General features: G+C 44.0%; 3 protein-coding genes across 9 annotated transcripts in view; 1 reads left to right on the top strand and 2 right to left on the bottom strand.

Annotated features, from left to right (window-relative positions):
• LOC137873723 (ELKS/RAB6-interacting/CAST family member 2) overlaps positions 1–6,021 on the top strand; it is a 32,755-nt gene extending 26,734 nt beyond the window's left edge. For 4 of the 6 annotated variants that reach the window (XM_068712096.1, XM_068712095.1, XM_068712097.1 and 1 more), the window contains 7 exons: positions 2,255–2,266; positions 2,682–2,805; positions 2,940–3,100; positions 3,225–3,372; positions 4,757–5,500; positions 5,767–5,834; positions 5,932–6,021. In XM_068712096.1, the coding sequence (XP_068568197.1) occupies positions 2,255–2,266; positions 2,682–2,805; positions 2,940–3,100; positions 3,225–3,372; positions 4,757–5,500; positions 5,767–5,793 (1,216 nt within the window). In that variant the 3' untranslated portion in view covers positions 5,794–5,834; positions 5,932–6,021. The other 2 variants (XM_068712094.1, XM_068712099.1) reach the window with 2 other exon arrangements.
• A 4,316-nt stretch (positions 6,022–10,337) lies between these two features.
• Positions 10,338–13,916, bottom strand: LOC137873724 (protein disulfide isomerase Creld1). 2 transcript variants are annotated; one of them, XM_068712101.1, is made up of 6 exons: positions 13,799–13,916; positions 12,737–12,936; positions 12,537–12,620; positions 11,390–11,485; positions 11,141–11,281; positions 10,338–11,063 (listed from the first exon to the last, which is right to left on the bottom strand). In XM_068712101.1, exons 2-6 carry the CDS (start codon positions 12,906–12,908, stop codon positions 10,843–10,845), a joined length of 714 nt encoding a protein of 237 aa, XP_068568202.1. In that variant the 5' UTR covers positions 12,909–12,936; positions 13,799–13,916; the 3' UTR covers positions 10,338–10,842. The 2 variants fall into 2 exon arrangements, with proteins under 2 accessions (XP_068568202.1, XP_068568201.1); XM_068712100.1 differs by having other exon boundaries at positions 12,737–12,908.
• Positions 13,917–14,092: 176 nt separating this feature from the next.
• Positions 14,093–21,246, bottom strand: il17rc (interleukin 17 receptor C). The gene is made up of 15 exons (XM_068712092.1): positions 20,582–21,246; positions 19,895–20,236; positions 19,285–19,525; positions 18,859–18,962; positions 18,629–18,743; positions 18,501–18,542; positions 18,266–18,384; positions 17,526–17,582; positions 17,347–17,401; positions 17,035–17,252; positions 16,870–16,923; positions 16,728–16,779; positions 16,510–16,605; positions 16,179–16,217; positions 14,093–16,089 (listed from the first exon to the last, which is right to left on the bottom strand). The coding sequence occupies exons 2-15, from the start codon at positions 20,000–20,002 to the stop codon at positions 15,425–15,427; spliced, it is 1,965 nt and encodes a 654-aa protein (XP_068568193.1). The 5' UTR covers positions 20,003–20,236; positions 20,582–21,246; the 3' UTR covers positions 14,093–15,424.
• Positions 21,247–21,496: the final 250 nt, after the last annotated feature.

Raw genomic sequence — 21,496 nt, 5'->3', positions numbered from 1 at the left:
CTGTTTCATGCCCACCTGTCTCTCTCTCCACCGTCCGCCATTGATCATTTTCAAATTCGGTCTCAAACCTCCTTTTTCTTCTCCTTCCTGTTTTTTTAAATCTCTTCTCTACCACCTATGCGACTCCTCCTCTTTTCCATTGTGCCCCCCCCCCCCCCCCCCCCCCCCCCCCCGAAACCAGCCCCCCTCCCTCTGCCCCTCGCCCCACCCCTCGTCCCGGTGGCAGAGCTCCCCCTGACCCGCTCCCTTCTGTGTCCGCTGCCCCCCAGCAGATAGGGGGCATGGTGTGGGACTTCCTGGGAAAGTGAGTGCTCTGCCCTGGCACTTCAGCTTGTCTGCGTGGTTAAAGTCTCCGACTGCGACTGCTGCATCTTCCACCTGTGTGCCTGCGTCTGCCTGCTGTCTGAAGCATTATCACATCTCTCAGTCTGCATCGCTGTAACCCTGCACACACAATTCAAAGATCCCTGGATTCATGTCTGCGTTTGTCTGTAGCTTGTGTTTGTTCAGTGGAACGTGTGTGTGTGTGTGTGTGTGTGTGTGTGTGTGTGTGTGTGTGTGTGTGCTTTGAATGGTCGTCGATCAGTCTGCGTGAGAGAGTTCATGCTGCATGTTTATGTTTTCAAACGGCATGTGGCAACCAGCGTTAAAAGAGCCATCTCTGTCTGCGCTGATGATAGAATGGGGAATGATGTCAACAAAGATGTAGTTGTATGACAAATCCCATTATAACAAAATTAACGCACCACATCATAGAGTGTTAATAATTGCACAAATATACTAGATATAGTACAAGACTAATTTTGCAATATATGTCCAGGTGTTTGTATATTCTGTGGTGTTCATTTTGATTCCTCTTAGCAGTAAGACGTCATTTCACCCTGGGCTTCCTTTTTCTGTTAAGATGCATGTTAAAGTCGCACAATAAAAACCAAATCACACCAAGGATTCAGCAAACTGGCAACCAAATGTCACCGTTTACACTGTAAATTGTCACCGTTGTGACCGTAAGCCCCTATCAGAATTTGCACTTGTATATAAATATGCAACACCAAGTAATACTGTAAATACCGCTCTATATGCTGCAATAGAAGCAGTTTTCTCGGTGTGATTTTCCCAGCTGCTCTCGCTTTTTTTTTCCCCAACCATTTCAGTTGACTATATTGTACTTCCTGTCCCTCGGTGTCCTTCGTTGAAATATATTAGAGCACACATGCACACTAAAACACTTGCAGACACACACACACACACACACACACACACACACACACACACACACACACGCACTTTGTTTGTGTGTTTCTGTGGCGATGGCTGTTTGTTTGCAGCTTACGTAGGACGTTTCTGTCCTTAAAGCTTAAAGTCGTCCTCCTGCCGTGAGCACACTTCCCCCCCCCCCCCCGCTCGTTCCATCCACCCATCTGCCCACCTCTCCCTACGCCACCCTTCGCCCTCTGTAACTCTCACCCTCTCATCCTTCCACTAACATCACCTGACGGCCCCTCTTTCTTCTAGTGGTCCCCCCCCCCCCCCCCCCCCCAGTGCCCACCTTCCTGCTCCCTCCCTCCTAACTTGCCCCATCCCTAGCTTGCTCTACCAGATACTAAGAGAAATGATCCGCCAAGCGGCCCGCATGAGTAAGAGCTGCTGTGCTCCAGGTCTCCACGCGCTCTGTGAGTGAGGTGCTGTAGTAGGTAGGATCTGGACTGAACCTTGATCTTGAAGTGTGTCTTTCAGTCCACCAACAATCCTGCATCCATAACTAACTTCTCTCCCTAGCTCACTCCTTCTCTCGGTCAAACCACTGTTGGCTCCCCCCCCCCCCCCCCCCCCCCCTCCCTTCCTTTTGCTCGGCGCACAGACCCGTCCTCTTCCCTTCTTCTTTTGCCCCGCTGACGTTTGCCTGTCTGACTTGCATGTCTGCCACTCCCAGGCTTGGCAGCAGATGCACACGGTTCTATACTTTCAGAGAAGGCGCATCGTGCATTCGCTGCGTCAGGCTGTCACAGCAGCGGCCGTCGCGGGAGCCTCTGTGATCTCCCATGTTTGACAATGAACACACTGTGATCTCCTCTGGATCCTCTGTATTGATTTCTTTTTTTGTGGTCGATTCTTTATGTTCTGGTTCTAATGTCTCTTTTTTTTTTTTTTTTTTTACTTTTTCCTTTGTGTGCTCTCGTTTGCTGCTTCCAATGTCTCCTCCACTTGTCCCGTCATCCCCTTCTCTTCTATCTCCTCTTCTCCCCATCTGCAGTCTAGCTCCTAGGTAAGTAATGCCACCCCCCTCCCCGCTCCCTCCCTCCCCACCCCGCTCCTTCTCTACCCATAATAACTCTGGTGCTTAAACCTGTGAGTCATCTCAGCGATGTCATGTTAACATGAAGCGATCAACTCATCTGTGATGCTCATGTCTTTTTGCTGTCCTGGTGATCTCATGATTGGTTCCATTTTGAAACAAGATTCATTCAAAATGGACATGAGTGTCCATTACTTGTTCCTTTTGTTTGTTTCATGTTTATTTGTTGTGATTTATGAGAATATATTGTACCCTACTCACACACATATACTTACTACTTATGTAACACTATTGCCTCAAGTATGTCTTTTGCATTTCTTAATAGATAAATGCTACAGCAACTACAGAATGGAATTCAGAAAAATGCATTTTGGTGGTTTTACAGACAAGGAGGCAAAGACATGACAAAGAAAGGTCCAAACATCAAACTGGGACCACAAGGGGACAAGAAAGGCTTGGGACAAGACCCTCGTAAAGACGGCTCCATGGACAGCGGCCACCACATAAAGGTGCAGGTCTACTTTTGAGAAATACACTCACAATCACTCAAATAGACTTAGCGATGGTTTAATACCTTTTGTTACTGAAACACGTCTTTGTCTTGTTTTTTTACATTTGGTGTGTGTGTTCCCATCTAACGCAGTTGGAGGAGCTGATGAACACACTGGAAAGGACGAGGCAGGAGCTGGATTCCACCAAGCAGCGTCTGTCCTCCACACAGCAGTCGCTGCAGGAGAGAGACGGACACCTCACCAACATGAGGCAGGAGCGCCGGAAACAGCTGGAGGAGATTCTGGAGATGAAGTTAGTGTTATCGTTTGACGTCAACCTCACAAAAACGGGATGTCTCACGAACACACCGCATCTTTAATGTGCTTTCTATTTGATGTGCTATAGGTGCTGATGCATAATGTTTTTGTTCTACAAGGCAACAAGCTCTGCTGGCGGCCATCAGTGAGAAAGACGCCAACATTGCACTGCTGGAACTGTCCGCGTCCAATAAGAAGAAGACCCAGGAGGAGGTGCTGTCCCTCAAGAGGGAGCGGGACAAACTGATGCACCAGCTCAAGCAACACGTTAGTACTGCAGCACAATGTCACGGAAAATTCTTGTCTGCACTGTAGCTGGTTGCCAAGGCAACATTAATAAAAAAAATGTAGCTCCACAAGGCAATTTTTTTTCTCCATTTCATCTACAGGGGGCGGTGCACACGCATGGCCACTGATCCTCTTTGCTAGTTCAGTTTTTTCCCCCCAAATGTGACTCATTATGCTTCATCAGAGCTGAGGCGGGTCAAGGTTCATTTCACGCAGGTCCAAGTCAAGTTACAAGTTATCATTTGCACATTGCAAGTCATTCGCCACTCTTTTCTGGCCATTAACGTGACACCGTACTTGAGCTCTGATAGTTTCCTATCAAAGCTCTGTTCATTGGCATAGCTGCGGTCAGATCCATTCAGTGCATAGGCCAAGTCATGTCATATTTAAGGTGTGTTTACCAGGTCCAAACTTGAGTCTTAAATGTTTTTGCTTTCAAGCCTCAAGTCATGTCAGGTCTTCAAGGAGTCAAGTCTCAAGTAAGTAAAGTCTTGCAGCAGTCGAGTCCAAGTCAAATCTCAAATCTTTGACTTGAGTCTAATTTGAAATCAAGCTCTCGGCTCTATAGCTCTAGTGTGATTTATAAACCAGGAATTCAGGCAGTTAATCAACTTAACATGACTCACATGTGTGTCTGCTTTTGTAAATAATGAAATCACTTTTAAGTAAGAAACACAGAGGTGGTTACACAAACGATCCTCATAAATCCTAACAATGCTTACATTGCATTAGTACAAGTGAATAGTGGTTAAATGTAGACTGATGGACACTGGACTGGACTGATTTTCACTTTGAATATTGTCCATATGGTAAATATCATACTATTAATAAGAACCCTTTCTTGTCTTTTTTTTAACTCTTTCATTTTTGTTTTCCGGTGAAACATGTGAGTTAGTGAGCTTCCTTGCTACCTTTGGACGGACTACACCTGGCTGTTTCCTGTTGTTTTCAGTCTTTATGCTAAGCTAAGCTCATTGGCTGCTGACTGTAGTGTCGTAGTCAGTGAATGGATGGGAGAATGGCGTCAATCTTCCTATTAAACTCAGCAAGACAGTTACTCAGCATATTTCACAAAACAACTTTTCTTTGTATTTTCGAAACTAAATCATTACGACCTTAAAAATGACTATAGAGATGAAAATGCATCAGCTGAAGAAGAAAGAAAAGGAGCATATAAGCCTCAGTGTTGGTTGCATGGTTATTGCGCTGGATTGTATTACATTGTAAGGTGTTCCTGTTTTTATGTCAATCCACATATACTGAAAAGATGTGCTTTGTCCAGTCATGAACTCATTTGATGTTCATTGTGAGGGAATAATGTTCTGCTGATCATCACGCACTAACCAGTCTTCTCTTTCTACAGACACAAAGCAGAATGAAGCTGATCGCCGACAACTACGAAGACGAGCAATATCACCCGCATGGTCCTCACCACCCTCCGACTCAGCCCCCGCACGCTCAGCCTCAGCCCCAGCCGCAGTACCCTCACGCTCCCCACGCTCCCCACGCTCCTCACGCTCCCCACGCTCCCCACGCCCAGCAGACTCCATATCCACACACCACACATCCGCAACACCCACAGCACCCGCAGCACCCACAGGCCCCCCAACAGCACCCGCAGCAGCCACAACCCCAGTACACTCATCCACCTCATCCACAGCACCCTCAGCAGCACCCTCAGCAGCACCCTCAGCAGCACCCCCAGCAGCACCCTCAGCAGCACCCCCAGCAGCACCCTCAGCAGCACCCCCAGCAGCACCCCCAGCACCCCCAACCACCTCCCCAGCATCAACAGCACCCACGCACCCCGCAGCCCCAACACCCTCACCAACAGCACCCACAGCATCCTCCACAGCACCCGCACGGACACCCTCCTCCTCCGCAGCAGCAGCAGCAGCAGCACCCTCACCCTCAGCACCCACACAGCACTCCACAACAAGGACCCCACCCCCAGCATCCGCACCCTCAGCACCCTCAGCACCCTCAGCACCCTCAACACCCTCAACACCCGCACCACGGCCAGCATCCACGCCACCCATCGCCCCATCATCGCGGAGGGCCGGCCCGAGGACCCCCGCACGCTGGCCACCGCCCCGCTCCGGACCAGGTTAGATGTCATTTGGTGTATTCGTTTTTGAAAATTGCCATCAAAGCACAGCCCTGAAAAATCGTCGCCAAAAGAACTGCAACTACTTGGCGCATTAATAGATTCTCTGACGCTTTCTTTTACTTGAAATCGTTCAAAAGCGTATTTTTCCATCTCATTATGCTTCATAAATGCAGTCTTTTGATCAGCATTTACTCCAGTTTCCGTCTACTTTCTTCCCTCCATGCTTGTCTCTGATGCCGGCCTTGTCACACTGACATCAACAGGATGACGACGAGGGCATTTGGGCATAATCTTTGCTGTGACAACCAAAGCTCTAATATTGTTTTGAGGGGTGAGATATGTTTAACATTTTCACCGCTTTATGATCGTCAGTGTCCCGTGAGAAACCGCTGTGTGACGTCAGTGTTCTGTTTGTGTCTCACATTCAGATGATTCAGTCACTACTGGAGGAGCACAGCCATGCCATGATGTTGAAACACTACCGAACATTTATTACCTCCACTCAATAAACGCTCAGCAACGGGACCTTACTTTGTTTTCCGGGGAAGAGGATGGGGCCACTCGGGTCATGCGGGGGAGACTGACAGCTTCGCAGGTAATTTCAAACATTTCATAATACATAATGGCACACAAAATTGTATTTATTTATTGAAAATACATTTCCCAAACATTTCTCCTCCAGGGTTCCTGGAACTTCTTCGAGAGCGGACGTAATCTACTTCCTCAGCACGGGATCTCAGATACGGAACTGAATTGGGAGGAAAGAGACAGATGTTGATGGGAAGACAGACGTGCTGCTCTTCGGGCCGACAGGGGCCCTCTTGAACCTCCCGCATAAGATCTCACGGCTGTCTGCCAGCCCAGTATTGGTTCCTCATCCATCTTCCTACGGTTGTCTCGCTGTCCGTTTCCCCTGCCTGACTGACTCCTCTGGCTCCGGTTGGCTCCCCCAGCTGACTCGTTCATGGTTTCTTGATCCTCACTGCCCCGCTGATCCGCCTGGTGACATCTGACCCCTCTACCTGGCTATCATGACCCTCACGACTCTTTTTGTAGTTTGAATCATCTGATCGTGTTGATGAGCTATTTCACTCTTTTGTGGCACACAGTGACTTCTTTTTTTACCTCCACACCTGCCCAACACACAACGATCAGCAATTTCTAAAAGAGATATAGCGTCCCACACACCAGACTTGAGTTATTTTAGTTGTTTGGTTTTTTTTGTTATTTCTCGTGAGCCGACTAATAGTCCACCTGGAGCCTTGCCTGCAGCGGCGGCGGTGGTTTCCTCCGCTGCACGAGCTTTTGGACTTTTTCTAGCCTCAAGGCTGTGGGTGCCGTCCATCTTCCTCCTCATGTTACCTCATTTTAATCAGAAGTAGTCAAAAAAAATTAAAATAAATCAATCTATGCAGATGTCAGTGTAGAGTGAACGCATACTCAAATTTATCAATCAAAGTGTAATTAACCATCCAATCAGAGCGGCCAAGAGAGCGGTCAGAAACTACTCATCAGTCAGATTACTTTTACGTTTCTGAGACTATGCACCTATCCTCCTCCGTGTTGCAGGATTTTTTACTAATGGTGCTTCTGCTGGTGCTCAAACTAAATGGTGTCTGAAGACCTGGTCAAGAGCATCTTTTAGTCCTTTTACAGTAGAGGGACTTGATCCCACAACGGGCTTCAACAAACAACTGTAAAAAATAAAAAGACTGCTTTGTACATACGATTTGACCTTCGGGGCTTTGTGAGCAACAATCACTTCAAGACCCACAGGGAGGAGATCTCCCTCTATGAATACTGCTACTATAAATACATTATAGACGACGAAGTGGAGGATGTTCAATAGATGTTTTTCCTGCAGGTCTTTTTGTACCATTGACAGCCCAGTCTCTGACCTACAGTATGCTCCTGCTCCCCTTCTCCTCCTCTGGCAGTAGTGTGTGTGTGGCTTCCCCCGAACATAGTGACTTGTTTTCTCCTTCTCAACAAGGAGGCCTGTGCCTCGTAAAACAACTGTACACATATATGATAGATATGCACATATTATACATATAGAGAGAAATCTATAGTGTGTCTATACGTGGTCAGAAAATCGTTTCAAACTGACAAGATAATATATGTTTTTTTTTCTTCTTCATGGTTATTTTTATAACTGGCTGGAGGTCGAGAGATGTCTTATTACTGAGTGTTGAGTGGTGTGATTTTCCTCTGATTTGTACATGAGTAAAACCCCTCAGCAGCAAGTAACATTCCCTGTCTGAAAACACAGGACAGCCCCAAAAAAGAAAAAAAAAAAAAATACAAAATAAGAGCTTTAGAGCAGTTTTATGTGAAATAGACGAGTATATCCAAATCTATCTAGGAGTCTAGTAAAGATGACATTATTACATTCCTTTCTTCAATGTGAAAACATGTAGTTGAACACCGCTTGCGGTGACAGCTTTGAACAATGAACAAAAAAAAAAAAAAAAAAAAAAAAGACTGAATTTTGCAGCTCACATAAGTAGCAATGAGATTACGTCTGCTGCCCGTCAGCAGTCAGAAACGTGCACTTGTGAGCGAGGACTATCACACTTACCATTTGAGTGACTCTGTCGAGATGCATTTCCTCCGCGTGTTTCGTCGTCGTCGTCTTGTAAACAGAAGTGGTGACATACGTGACTGTGACAGCTGATTAAGTAGAAAAACCCAACACACAGTGTAGTGGAAAAATTAAATTAGACTGTTTCAAGACAATCCCCTACTTCCTGTCCCTCCCCTCATGGTGCCTGTGTGTTTCACTTATATGGCCAAGTGTTGATCGTCGTGTGTAAACGTCTTTCCATCCGCCCGTTCCTCCACAAACCGAGGTGTCGCGTCTGCTTTCACATATGAACCTTCACACAGCTCCTGTCACTGACCAAGAATCAACAGATTGTGTGAAACTTTTTTTGTGTTTGTGTTTACAAATGTTAAGAGAAAAGTCCTGATTTAAAAAAAAAAAAAAAAAGGGAAGACAATGCAAGCAGACAGAGGAGCAAAAATCCTCTCACTTCACCATCAAGGGGGGGGGGAGTACGAATCCTCCATTTTCAGGTCCTTATCTACTGAATACTTGAAGTAGGGGGTTCTCCTACCATGAAATACCATTTATAATTTCCACGGTAGAAAACATGACACATTTCATTTGTGCCCATGCATGCTGAATTTTTTTTCATAACGTGCCAACTGAAAGCGATGATGTAAGGATAATCTCCTGTTCTCTATGCAGAGCGATGATTTCTCAACTGTTGTGTCAAAAAAAAAAAAAAAAAGAAGAAAAAAGAAAAAACAGGTTCTAGGAGACACAGAGGCTTAGAGGCTGGTTTCCTAGGCTTAGGTGAAAAAGACTAATCCTGGTCGTGAATGACTGACATCGCGCTCGGCGTGTGAGGCGCAGTCAAGAAGTCAAGTGTGCGTCTGTGCCTAGAAGCAGCCGGATAGACAGACTCCGAGTCGAAAGGCCTGTAGGTCCACCAGTGATTCTCAAAGGCCTTCGAGAGAAAAAAAGCATGAAAAGCCTAACACATAATTTCACTTTATTGTTGCATAAGTTGTTTTTCTTTTATTACGTTTGGATCAAACAAATCACTGTGACCAATGCCAGAAACATTTTTTTGTTTTGACAGAACAAATATCGTTTACTTTTGTATTCGTTTTTTTTTTTTTTTGTATTTAAGTTCACTTTATTTATTTTTTCTATCGTTTCAGCTTACCGAATATGCCAGTTTGAGACTGTACTATTTGTATCTGTAAATGTGTTGAGCTGTACAGTAAAGACCTAGGAACAAGTTCAATGTGAGTGTCCAGCATGCTGAATGATTACGTGCGTGAACGTGAGCTAATCTCCCACGAAGCATCGTTCCTCACTCATTACTCTGCATCGTGACGGTGTGATGTCGTGTTTGAGAGTGATGTGTGTCTCACTTACTGTGTCCCCCTTAGTAGACAGCCTGTGCAGTTTTGTGAGGGTGCAGCATGTTTTTTGGGGTCGCTTGTGTAAATGTATTCAGAAAAGAGAGAGGCGTGTGCGTGTGTGCATAGCTGCGTTTATGGGTGTGGGTCTCTGTGTGTGTGTGTGTGTGTGTGTGTGTGTGTGTGTGTGTGTGTGTGTGTGTGTGTGTGTGTGTGTGTTATGAATGCATAAGAGAAAAATCTATTTAAAAAAAACTTTATCAGAGGAAGTCCCTAGAGTAAAAAAAAAAAAAAAAAAAAAAAAGCGAGACTGAGTCAAAGTTTTGAATGGAGCATGGATACTCTGTGATGTTTTCTGTTTTTTAAACCTAGGAGGCTGTCCTCAGTGACCCAGTTTGCTATTGTATGTGCTGTATCAGAATATTACTATTGAGTGTTGGCCAGCTTGTTTATATCCATCAAATAAAGGTGACTTTCTTTCTGTCTTTGTTTGTGATTTTTCTACTCTTCGAGTTAAAATCAGTCAAAATCTATACGTCAATATGATATATTCTAGTTCAAATACGATCACGGTATTACACTTAAATGCATGGAAACAAGCACACTAGTAAGTCAAGCAGTGCGATGATTTCATATCGCTTTCAATTTCGTAATAGATTATTCATATAGAATATGACGCTAGTAACAATTTCTACCTCCGTCATTTAAGTCCTGGATTTTAACGTTCTGGTGCTATTTTATTTAACAGGTGTTAAAAAAAATGTGTCATCAGCAACAGAAGCACCCTGCGAAATGACGAACGAGGAAAGCTATGTTAACGTCGGACAATTATTAGTGTTTTATATTTCATATAGACGAACGTGCACTTTGATTAAAAAGGCAATTAAATGTCACTATATAGATTGTTCATGTTACAATATTGTATTTAAAGAGTGCAAATACAGTGTCATTGATGCTGAATATGAAATGGCTCCAAATGACAGAACAAGATAGTTTGAAAACAATAAAAAAAAAAAAGAGACGATTAGGGCTCATTTTCAACTCGGTACAGGAAAACGGTACAATCGTCTAAAAGTCTTTTTCGTTCCCTTTGGCCAGCTTTCAACAGCATCTTGCCGTCTTCATCAGGGATTGGAGTTTGTAAAGACGAAGCAAACTTGATCTAGTGATGAAGACAGTTAATTAAACACAATTGAAAAGCTCAAAGACCAAGCTGGTAAGTACACCTTGAGTCAAGCTTTGTCAAACTACTATTTAAAAAGATCATAAATAAACTTTCCCACTCATCTCGCCCAGCGCTGTGGTACTACAGAATGACGTTAATAACTTACAGCATCTATAATACAAGTAAATGCACAAGATTCATCTGCTTTAAGTCCTTTTTTTCACAACACTTTGAAGCTTTAACGTCCCTTTAAGAAGCTGCCTAATATACGGTCCCCCCTGTCAGAAAGCCAGTACCCCGCCATGGCTGCCAACGCTCCCATGAATATAGATGTGTAGACCAAATCTCCCTTAGCGGCCATGGTGGCCAGAGCGCAAAGCACCACCCCAAAGAGCATCTGCTGCAGCACCTCCACCTCGTCGTCCTGGATGTCCTCAAACAGACCTTTGTCCTGAACACCTGCGCAAGAGACCAGCGTGAGAGGGGAGGTTATAGGGTTAGTTCGGGTTAGTGATTGTGCTTCTGACGAGACCCACTAGGATGCTGCTTCTTCACACAGACGGCGTCCTTATGGATGAATCCTTCCGCGCAGTCACAGCGGAAAGAGCCCTCTGTGTTGGTGCAAATCTCGTCCAGATCGCGACAGGCGAGCACCCGGTCACTGCATTCGTCTACATCTGAGGAAAACAAAAAAAAAGAGAGACGCATGATACCATCCCATCGGAGATCCTCTGGAGCGCACCGATACAATAATACTTAAGAATAGTCTCTTTTTAAGCATTTACCCACACACTTGGACCCTGTCAGTGTGTACCCAGAGGCGCATTTCCTGCAGCGTGCTGGTCCGTTACCCATACAGCCCACGCAGGCCGGGGAACAGTCTGAGGAAAGAGGGGCCATTTTATTCATTTATTTACTCAACGTATACGACTGCAAAATGCCACAGAACACAATCGGACGAGAAGAAACTAAGTATTGTTTCATATTTAAGCTCTCGAGTGGAGCAACTTAGTCGGGACCAAGTTATTAAGATCGCTGGGCAGGTTCCACAGGGATCATCAGGGGCAGCAATGAAGGACTTACTTTATTGCATCACGCTCAACATGGTGTAGATGCGTGTGATTTAATATCTGCTTTCTCATAATATCAAACAGACTTAACCAAAAACTAACATTGTGAACATTTGCATAAGTGCTAAAAGGTATAAATTAAAGAGTTAATGCAGCGATGCTTCAGCTGCATACAATTCCCTATATTATATGATCTATAATGGGTGGTGTAGTTTTATGAAGAAAGTAAGTCTCAGATAGGAAGCAAGCACACACACACACACACACACACACACACACACACACACACACACACACCCTGCACTGTTCATAGATGGACACACCCATCTCCTTGTCATGTAAATATTAGAAAACCTGGAAACGTAGTGAGGAAAAAAGGGAAATGTTGTTTTGTTTATCAAAATGTTTGGTGTGCTAGCTTTGTTTTTGTTAACACTGGTAAAATGATGCCTAAAAGTATCATATATTTAGATATATTTAGATATATATTTTTTGAATTGTCTGACAACTTGTATCACCTTTTGTTAGTTTGGGGCTCCATCTGCCTGGATTAGTGCTGAAACAATAATCAGTCAACGAGTTAATCAATAGAAAAGGAATGGACACAAATTTCAAAAACGGATTGATTAAATGCTCAAGTCGTTCATCAGTCAAACAATGTCAGTCATTTGCTAGTTTCAGCTTCCAAAGGTGAGGATGTGCTGCTTCTCTCTCTCTTGGATAATCACTCCTAAACCAAATATCTTTATGTTTTGGCAAAACAAATATTGATTGATTGACTTTTTATGTTTATTTATTTCCTTTTTATTTCATTTCTACATCTAGAAAAAGCCCACATGTTGCGTCTTTCTGCACCACTGACCTCGGCACTCAAAGGATCCCTCTGTATTGAAGCAGTAGCTGTTTGTTGGACAGAAACCCAGCTCGGTGCCACACTCATCAACGTCTAAAACAGAACACGTACACACACACACACACACACACACACACACACACACATTTAGAACGTCTGCTGGTCTTATTACTTGCACGTACGGGGACGATAAGCTCGGTATACAGTACCTACGCAGGAGTTACTGTGGAGCGTCCATCCCGCTCTGCATTCCTCACACCGGTCCTTTTCTGGGCCCGAACACTTGCTGCAGGCATCTGGACAGCTGTGCGCCTGAACAGCCAGCAGACAACACAGGCAAGCAGCCTGCAGCAGGTTCCTGTGAAGCATCCCTTCCCCCATCTGTCCCGTCGGGTCCACAAGATAAAAGCTGTTTATCACACCCAGGTTTTGTTAAACGATGCGTGAGAGATGGGATCATACTAATTTCGGAAACAGATTGCTGGAAAAATAAAGTATATGAGGGATAAAAATGAAACGCTTCACCTTTGGGACAATTCAAAAATATAAGTTCAGTTTATATCCCCATCACCTCTGAATAAGACGTTGCTGATTATTTTGTATTTGTTTTATGTATTTAAACCCTTGATGTATAAACTTTTTTTTTTTTTTGGTCATTTTAAAAGTAAAATATTTTCCCGTTCTTATTCATCTGTTGATTTTTTTTTTTAATTACAGTTTAAATGTAATGCTTTCTGTACAACACTGTGAGCTACATAGTCTGTATGAAATGTGCTACATAAAGAAAGATTATTATCATATTCATATTATTGAGGAGAGAGAGAGAGAGAGAGAGAGAGAGAGAGAGAGAGAGAGAGAGAGAGAGAGAGCACAACATTCTCCCCATGTGTCACTTAGATAGAAACACATGAGAAAATAAGGTCCAGGTTGAAAAATAACAAAGTTATCTCTTTTTTTTCCCCAGGTACTTTACTTTATACTTCTGATTTAATTCATGGAAGACGCATACTATTGTACTTTTTAGTCCTCCTCATGTACCTGGGCCAGTATAGTGACTCCATATTCAATATTACATACATCTGTTCACAAATATGACGCATAGATGAAGTTTACAGTTGGCTCCACCTCAAACAGCTGCTCAGTAGCCTATATTACTCTGGGATGGGTCTTCACATGCTAGTAATACTTCTGCACATTTACAAGTAGAACACACCGAGCACTTAATTGTACCTCGAGACAAACACGAAACATGAGTTCAGAGTTTTCTTTACCTCCTCTAAGTGCTTCGACTGAGTCTGAACTGTGGCGTCTTTAAACGTGTTAAAGCTGTGAACGCAGCCGACTCAAACTCAAACTTCACTTCGTGGTTGACGCCCGCGTGGGATGTTTCACAGCAAACATCCCACGCGGGCGGAGCACGGAGCACTCTCAAAGCCCCGCCCCTCCGGGCTGTCAGGACGCCGTTAAACGAGCACTTCCCCGGTGTCCTTTATGTGACATTAGATTGCACCAATAAGATCCACCGCCCCCTTTCACTGAGAGACGGCCAATCACAATCCGAGGTCCACCATGCACATAAATAAGCATATTTATTTATAGACAAGTGTTGGCAGACATACAGAAGGCTACATGGATACATTTAGTCTGTAGAATATTAAGTTAGACATGTGAAAGCTTAAAAGGACAAGTCTGGACATATTCTGTATTGGCCTTATAGGGTCAACACATCCTATGTAAAGACACAAATAAACAAATGATTTCATCCTAAAGACAAAGTCTGTGTGGCCGAAGCCTGATATAATGTATTCATCTGTGCCATAGATCAGGGTTAGTGTCCAAATAACATTAAATACACTTAAATATTGTCACACTCTGTGACATTTGCCTTTACAACGATGACAATGAATGTTGGGACATGCTGGATGGACACCTGCATGGTGATAGTGTATTGTTGCTGTCCTCATTCAGCTGATTGAGACAAAGCCTGACAACCAGTTCCCAACCACGTAATACAGAAATATTTACATGGAAAATCAAATTTAACAGGGGGAAAATCCTCTTTAATAATAAGGAAATGTGTATGAAAGGGGGTTTCAGTAAAATAAATACAAATAAAACAAAGTCTGTGGGTATAAATGTATGTTTAGGCAAACACAAATTCTTACATGAATAGCACTAAAGTCCGCCCTGATGCAGGTATAACCTAAAGCAAAGGTGTTGTTAAATATTCACTCAAACCAGGTTCCGGAATGCTCGACGTCACCCTCAATCAGAAAAGTTCAGCCTCAAACGTGCCTGAAGACCAGAATGTATGGCTGAACCTGCTGAAACGAGGTCCGCAAGTCGAGGAAAGACCAAAATGCACTGGATGTGAAATCCCCCTCCTCTCTTGATGAACCCTAAAGAAAAAGGCATTGTCACGCCCTGATTGGCCGCTGGAGGAAATGCACCAAGCTGCTCTCGGTTGTTAATCAGGAGCCCAACAGGTGATCTGAATAACCCTCCAATCATTGTGACCTTCAGCTAAAATGAATTTGGGAAAAAAGGGAAATGACAGCATGTACTAATGAATGAGGGGCTTTTATATGATCTGTGTAAATATGATTAACATTAAGGTCATTACTTAAGTTACATTTGATTTACACTAAGGTAAAGTTCTACTGTATATGATGAACATAAAGGCGATTATTTGTGTGTATAAGTGTAAACATTACTGTACATACTGTCGTACATTACTGTACGTAGTGTGATTTCATGGCATAACAGCGATTGAGATCAATGCCAGCTGGCCTTTAATAGTGTTAATAGTGTCTTGTGTTTAATGTTATCCACACTTTGGATGAACTTGTCCTTCATGCACAGAGCAGCAGCAATTTATGGGCGCTTCAAACGCTTTGTCATAGAGTTTCCTCAACTTCAGCACATTTACCGTAGGCTGCCATCTGCTGGTCTGGTCCCTCTTTAGGCTTTGCTCTCCGTCCATCTAAGGCACTCCATTTCCACCCTGTCCATGTCCTTCTACCTGATCCCCTCGCAGTCCTTCCCACAGTGAGCTCAGACAAGAGAGCCTGGGTATGAGAGGGAAGCTGGAACAAGGGCAGCCCTTGAAGAAGCTCTGGTAGACTCCCGTCACCGCTTGGATGGGAGTCAAGGGTCACTAGAAGGAAACGTTCTCCAGCTCTGCCCCACTGCTTGTCCCCTTGGATGAGGCTCAAGGAGGCTGTGAAGACATCAGAGTAAGGGGAACATATCTGAGGGAGGCCCCTGTCGTCCTCCTTTGTCTTGATAGCCTCTTCGTTCCGATGGGTCCATTCCTCTGCTCTCTCTAAGGCTTTGCGGGTCAAGACGAGCACAACTCGGCTGTCCCGGCTGTTCAGCTCCGGCAGCTGGGAGTAAAGCCACGGCAGAGGCCCCAGAGCGCACTGGTCCTTCCTGCTCCACTGGTCCACAGACACACTGAAGCCCTGGTTACAGAGCTGGGATCCGAGTCCACATACCGACTCCGAAACACAATCGTCCGCATCTGGGGGGCTCAGCAACACCACATGACCCTTCCCGCCAACTTTAAAAAAAAGGAAAAAACACAGGGACGGATGTCTGATAGTTGTTCCATCGTGATTTCAAGTAGTGGCATCGCAAGAAAATACTCACTCTTTACAAATCCGCTGTGACGACAGCTCCACACGCATTCTGTAAAAATCAGAAAATGAAGGAGTACATTTTAGCAGAAATACACTACGGGGATATTTATAATTTCAGTGCCACAAATAATTGATAAAAGATATGTATCATAGGATCAGATCTAGCAAACAAGATTTGATGTTTGGGGCAAATGAAATGAGCCTTTTTGGGAAATTTGGTCAATGCATATTTCATCATGGGTTGGTTAATAATTCCAGAGCAGAGGGTCTATGTAGCATACAGTCTGTTCTTACATATCCAACACACTAAATGCAAAAAGAAAGAAATTAATAAAACTCACTCTTGACGAAGCCATGAAGGAGATAAAATGCAAGCACAGTCAAGCAAACCAACAGCATGACGCCAACAACCAGGAGACTCCAGCGCCACCTGCCAGCTGCAAGGAGTACAAAACAAAACTCCTGTTTGGTAAAAAGCTCAAGAAACAGGTGCTGTCTTTTAGCAAAATATGTCCCAACCAGCAGCAGATTGTGTATTATAAACTTGTGTTGGACTCACTGGTTTTAACACAGAATGGACCCAGCTCATCTCCCATTCCCTTCACTTTCACCTGCCCAAATGGATAAACATGAATGAGTTATTCAGCATCAGTAATCAAGAAAATATAGGACTCATAGAAGGATGGTTGCAAATACTTTACCATCACACATGGTGAATACTGAAGTTTGATTCCTTCAAAAAACCCTGTTTTCTCCTGAAGAGGACACAGTGATACATCTTGGTCAAACAGGCTGGAACAAGATGATTCTTCCAAATGTAAAGCACCAGAATAAAGGGTACAAGGTTCAGTATTAACGTTTCTTACCCACTGTCCCTTGCTGTTTTGTCTCCATGTGCTGTTTGCCAGCTGTTGTCTGAAGCCCTTCATCTCCCTGCAGGTGATTTCTTTGTGGCAGGGCCACACTTCACCCTCCAGCCTGCAGGGGGCAGACAGGTTCCACCACAGCATTGTGTGGTAGTTGCCCATTTGACCCTCTCTCACAGACACTGACACATTGTGCCATACGTTCTTTTGGAGGAAATCTGGAGTGGACGCATAGGAAACATCAGCATACCAAAAAGGTAAAACTGCCCACCCTTCACCCTGTAGAGTGAACTAAAAGAAGAGATTTCACACCTGTGTTAATGAAGGGGCAGCTCAGAGAGCGCCTCTGCTCGTCCTCATTCCATACCTAAAACACACACACACACACACACACACACACACACACACACACACACACACAGGTCAGCATAGACACAACACTGCTGGTGTGGTGGCCATAAGTAACCATGATGTTTATTAAGTGATGCTACCTGGAGACACATGCAGGGGGTCACAGAATGCAGTGGGATTGGCGTCCTGTTCCATCTCTACAAAAGAAAACATTGAACACATCACGGCTTTAATGAGAGCGACCAACAGGAGGTGGAGAGTGACTGAACAATTTACTCAGGTAATGTAGGTACCTGTACTGAACTTTACTTCATTTTATGCCACTTTAAAATACATGTTATCGATTCATCTTTTCATGCAACAATGCGAAACATTCAATGTTCTTTTTGTTGTATATTCAGAAACAGATTTATTTGCGGTCCTGCTAGTTACTCTGCAAAACATTTTACATACGAAACACGATTGTCTTGTAAAAAATATGATGCATTGATACATCAAACTACCTGACGGTATATAAAGCAGTTTGAATCCGGCTTCTATATTAAAGCAAAAGTAATAATAATGCAATTAGTACATTATTAACATGTAAAGTGACCATTCTGCAAACAGTATTTTGACGTTTTACACTTCAAGTACATTTTGCTGATAATACCTGCTGTACTTATACACCTTAACTGAAATTTGAATGCAATTTTTTTTAATATATATATATATATATATATATATATATATATATATATATATATATATATATATATATATATATATATATTGTTGTATTGCCACTTTCTACTTGAGCAAAGGATTTGAATATACTTTGTTTAGCCCTGCAAACATACAAAAAAGAAAAAAAGCGTCTGCTAAATGACTGTCATCTGACCTGACATCTTCCATTCTGCTCGTACTGGACGCACACAGAGGGGAGGCTTTTATTCCTGCCGGCAAAATGCAGCTCCACCTGATTCAACTCCTGCTTGATTACACAGCTGAGTCTGGGCACTGAAAGGAGGGAAAGAAAAAAAGGGAAAAAAAAAAAAGAACCGGTTCATTTCCCCAAAGACAAATACAAAAAAGAAAAGGAAAGCGACCACGTGTGTAATGTGGGGCTTACTTACCACGGCACTGTGCCACACGTCCCTGCTGCTCCTGGGAGCACACTGCAGAGAGATTACACAGTGTGTGTCACTGCTGGTAGTTCATGAGTTCAACAGGTGCTTTGTGGATAAAAAGACCAAAACTTTACCTTCATCTAGAGAAGGAACGACAACGTCTCGACGCAGATGCGACGGTTTAGAAGAATAAACGGTCACGTGACTGCTGAAGGAAACCCCAGCTGGCTTATTGATCACCACAGAAAACTATAGAAGTCACACACACACACACACACACACACACACACACACACACACACACAGAGTTTATAAGACTGGAGGTGAGCATACAGTTCAGATTTTACATTCCAGTCTACAGTACCTTTGCCCCGTTTGTCTGATTAAGAGCGACTCGATGAACAGTAAACTCCACCTTCTTGCATGAGGGCATGGCAGACGCTGCACTGTAGCACAGTGTCACAGACGCTGTTGCAACACAGAAAAAAAAAAAGGGTGGGGCTTCAGTAATGGAAAATTAGGAACAGCACCTGAAACTCACTTCCAAACCCACGCTTAAAGAGCATACCAGTGTTGTTGTTTTTTCCACGTTTGAAGACAGAGAATACTCAACATATCGTACATTTTTGCACGTATTGTAATAATAGCAATTGTTTTTTTTTCAAAACAAGCCATCAGGCTTTTACTGTAACTCATTTACTGGATTCTAATCGCTCACATTAAACATTCTAGCCATGTTAACGGTTTGTCATGGGTTAATAGAGGGCGTCATGTAGCCTTAGTTTCATACCTTTTGGTGTTCTCACTGTCTCCTCGCTGTAATCCTCTTCATCGCGCCCAGAGGGGCCTTCCTCCTCCATGTCGTTGTCTGGCTCGAAGTTGACCTCCGCGTCGATCACCAGACATAATGCACACAGAGCCCCGTCCCTGCAGCAGAGCTTGAAACGTGGAGTCAGGTTTTGGACGCCCACGCCGTTATCCTCCGGTACAATGAGAGGCATCTCATCCTTGATGGTGCAATCAGAAAGACCCTAAAAAGGAGGCAAAATTCAATTTGGAAAAAACAAAGAAAGACACATGTTTAGCGTGTGTCATGGCATTGTAACTGTTATCTGGATGGTAAATATGTACCGTTCAGAGGACTGTATTGTGATTAATGTACATACAACACCTAGTTATTGACAAGCCGGCAGGTGGTTTTATCCCTGCGTTGGTTTGAGTTAATGTTTGACAATAAGACACTTTATCAGAGAAAAATGGGAAATGAAAATGTGTGAGCAGGCTGCTCCAGAACTAAAAGGAAATTAAAAGTGCGATCTGTCAACAAAGCTGTATGTACTTTACTGCAGCAGAGGAAAATATCGGCGTCAGTGTATCCCAGCAGTGCACCTCTCCAGTACCTGCAAGCAAAAGACCTCATGGCTGTCATATCCAGGACTCTCCGAGCCACAGGCCAGCATGCGTAGAGTGAGTAAGACACACCAAATGGACCGTCCAGGAAGAAACATTCTGCCTCCTTTTGAGTCCTGTTTGAGTCCTACAGCAGTTCTCTCCAAACGTCTTTCTCCAGGGCCGACATGACAACCTCGTTAAACAAGTCCAGGGTCTTCTTCCCCGTCACGGCCTTCGGCTGGAGGATAACTTGAGGTTATCTCGGCTGAAACTGCACATTGGCAGAGAAGGCAGCGACTCGAGACAGACTGTTAGCGCTGTGGTCGATGGGTTTCTCCTTTCTTTATGTCCTGGGGAAGAAGAGACGGACATTAATGTAGGTGTGGGCAGTTGTTTCTTCAGAAGTTTCCTGTGAATGAAAACACGCCTCAATAGTAAACAACACATTTTTTTTTTCTTTTTGATACAAACGGACTCCAGCAGTTTTCTGGTGTACAACTAATTTGATGACTGAAGTTCACAAATCCTTGGAGATAATCATAACCACTAAAACACCTTCAAGCATTAAACAAGCAAACAGAGCTGGGACTTAAGATCAGACAGGAGTATATTGATGTAACATCAGACAGTAAATCAAATTATTATTATAGATTATAGGTTTCAAACCTTATTGAAACCTCATGTAGGTTACTTACCGTGATTAGTAATCCATTGTAAGTACACTCCTCTCCTCAGAGCAGCTACACCTTGTCAGTTGCCTAGAAGTGTTTGAGTCATGTGAAAATTGAACCACACCACAAGTCACTGTCTAAGACGTCCCTCCCTCTCCCCTGTGTGTGTCTCTCTCTCTCTCTCTCTCTCTTTCTTGTTCTCTCTCTCTCTCTCCCCTGTGTCTCTCCCTCTCTCTTTCCCCCGTGTCTCTCTCTCTCTCTCTCTCTCTCTCTCTCTCCCCTGTGTCTCTCCCTCTCTCTTTCCCCCGTGTCTCTCTCTCTCTCTACCCTATGTCTCTCTCTCTGTCCCGTGTGTCTCTCTCTCTCCCCCGTGTCTCTCTCGCTCTCTTTCCACTGTGTGTCTCTCTCTCCCCGTCCCTCTCTCTCTCTCTCTCTCTCTCTCTCTCTCTCTCTCTCTCTCTTTCCACCGTGTCTCTCTCTCTCTCCCCGTCTCTCTCTCTCTCTGTCTCTCTCTCTGTCTCTCTCTCTTTCCCCCGTGTCTCTCTCTCTCTCTCTCTCTCTCTCTCTCTCTCTCTCTCTCTCTCTCTCTCTCTCTCTCTCTCTGTTTGTCTATCTCTGATTTACAGCACAGATTAACCATGTCAAAATGCACATAGTCTTCACACTTCCTGCTCTGAATTCCTCATAACAGCTTAGCCAGCACGACCTAGATGGGTCAAAGTCTGTTTGTTGTTGTTTAATCGAAACAAGACTCCTCCTCCTCCAGTGTTATTTTAAATGAGCTTTTCACACAGATTTGCATTTTACTGTCAGAGTAGACAACCATGTGTTACCTTCTCCTGTTATGTGGAAGTGACGGAGATCCTTCCTCTGGCTGCTCTCTGTAAAGCGTGCCTCGATAAACAGGTTCATCACGCTGCACATGTGAATGCACATACC

Source organism: Cebidichthys violaceus, unplaced genomic scaffold, assembly GCF_023349555.1.
Source record: "Cebidichthys violaceus isolate CVI_PGR_0920_01 unplaced genomic scaffold, fCebVio1.0.p SCAF_17, whole genome shotgun sequence".
In the NCBI taxonomy this organism is placed as follows: domain Eukaryota; kingdom Metazoa; phylum Chordata; class Actinopteri; order Perciformes; family Stichaeidae; genus Cebidichthys; species Cebidichthys violaceus.
This window is presented reverse-complemented; position numbering and strand designations above follow the sequence as displayed.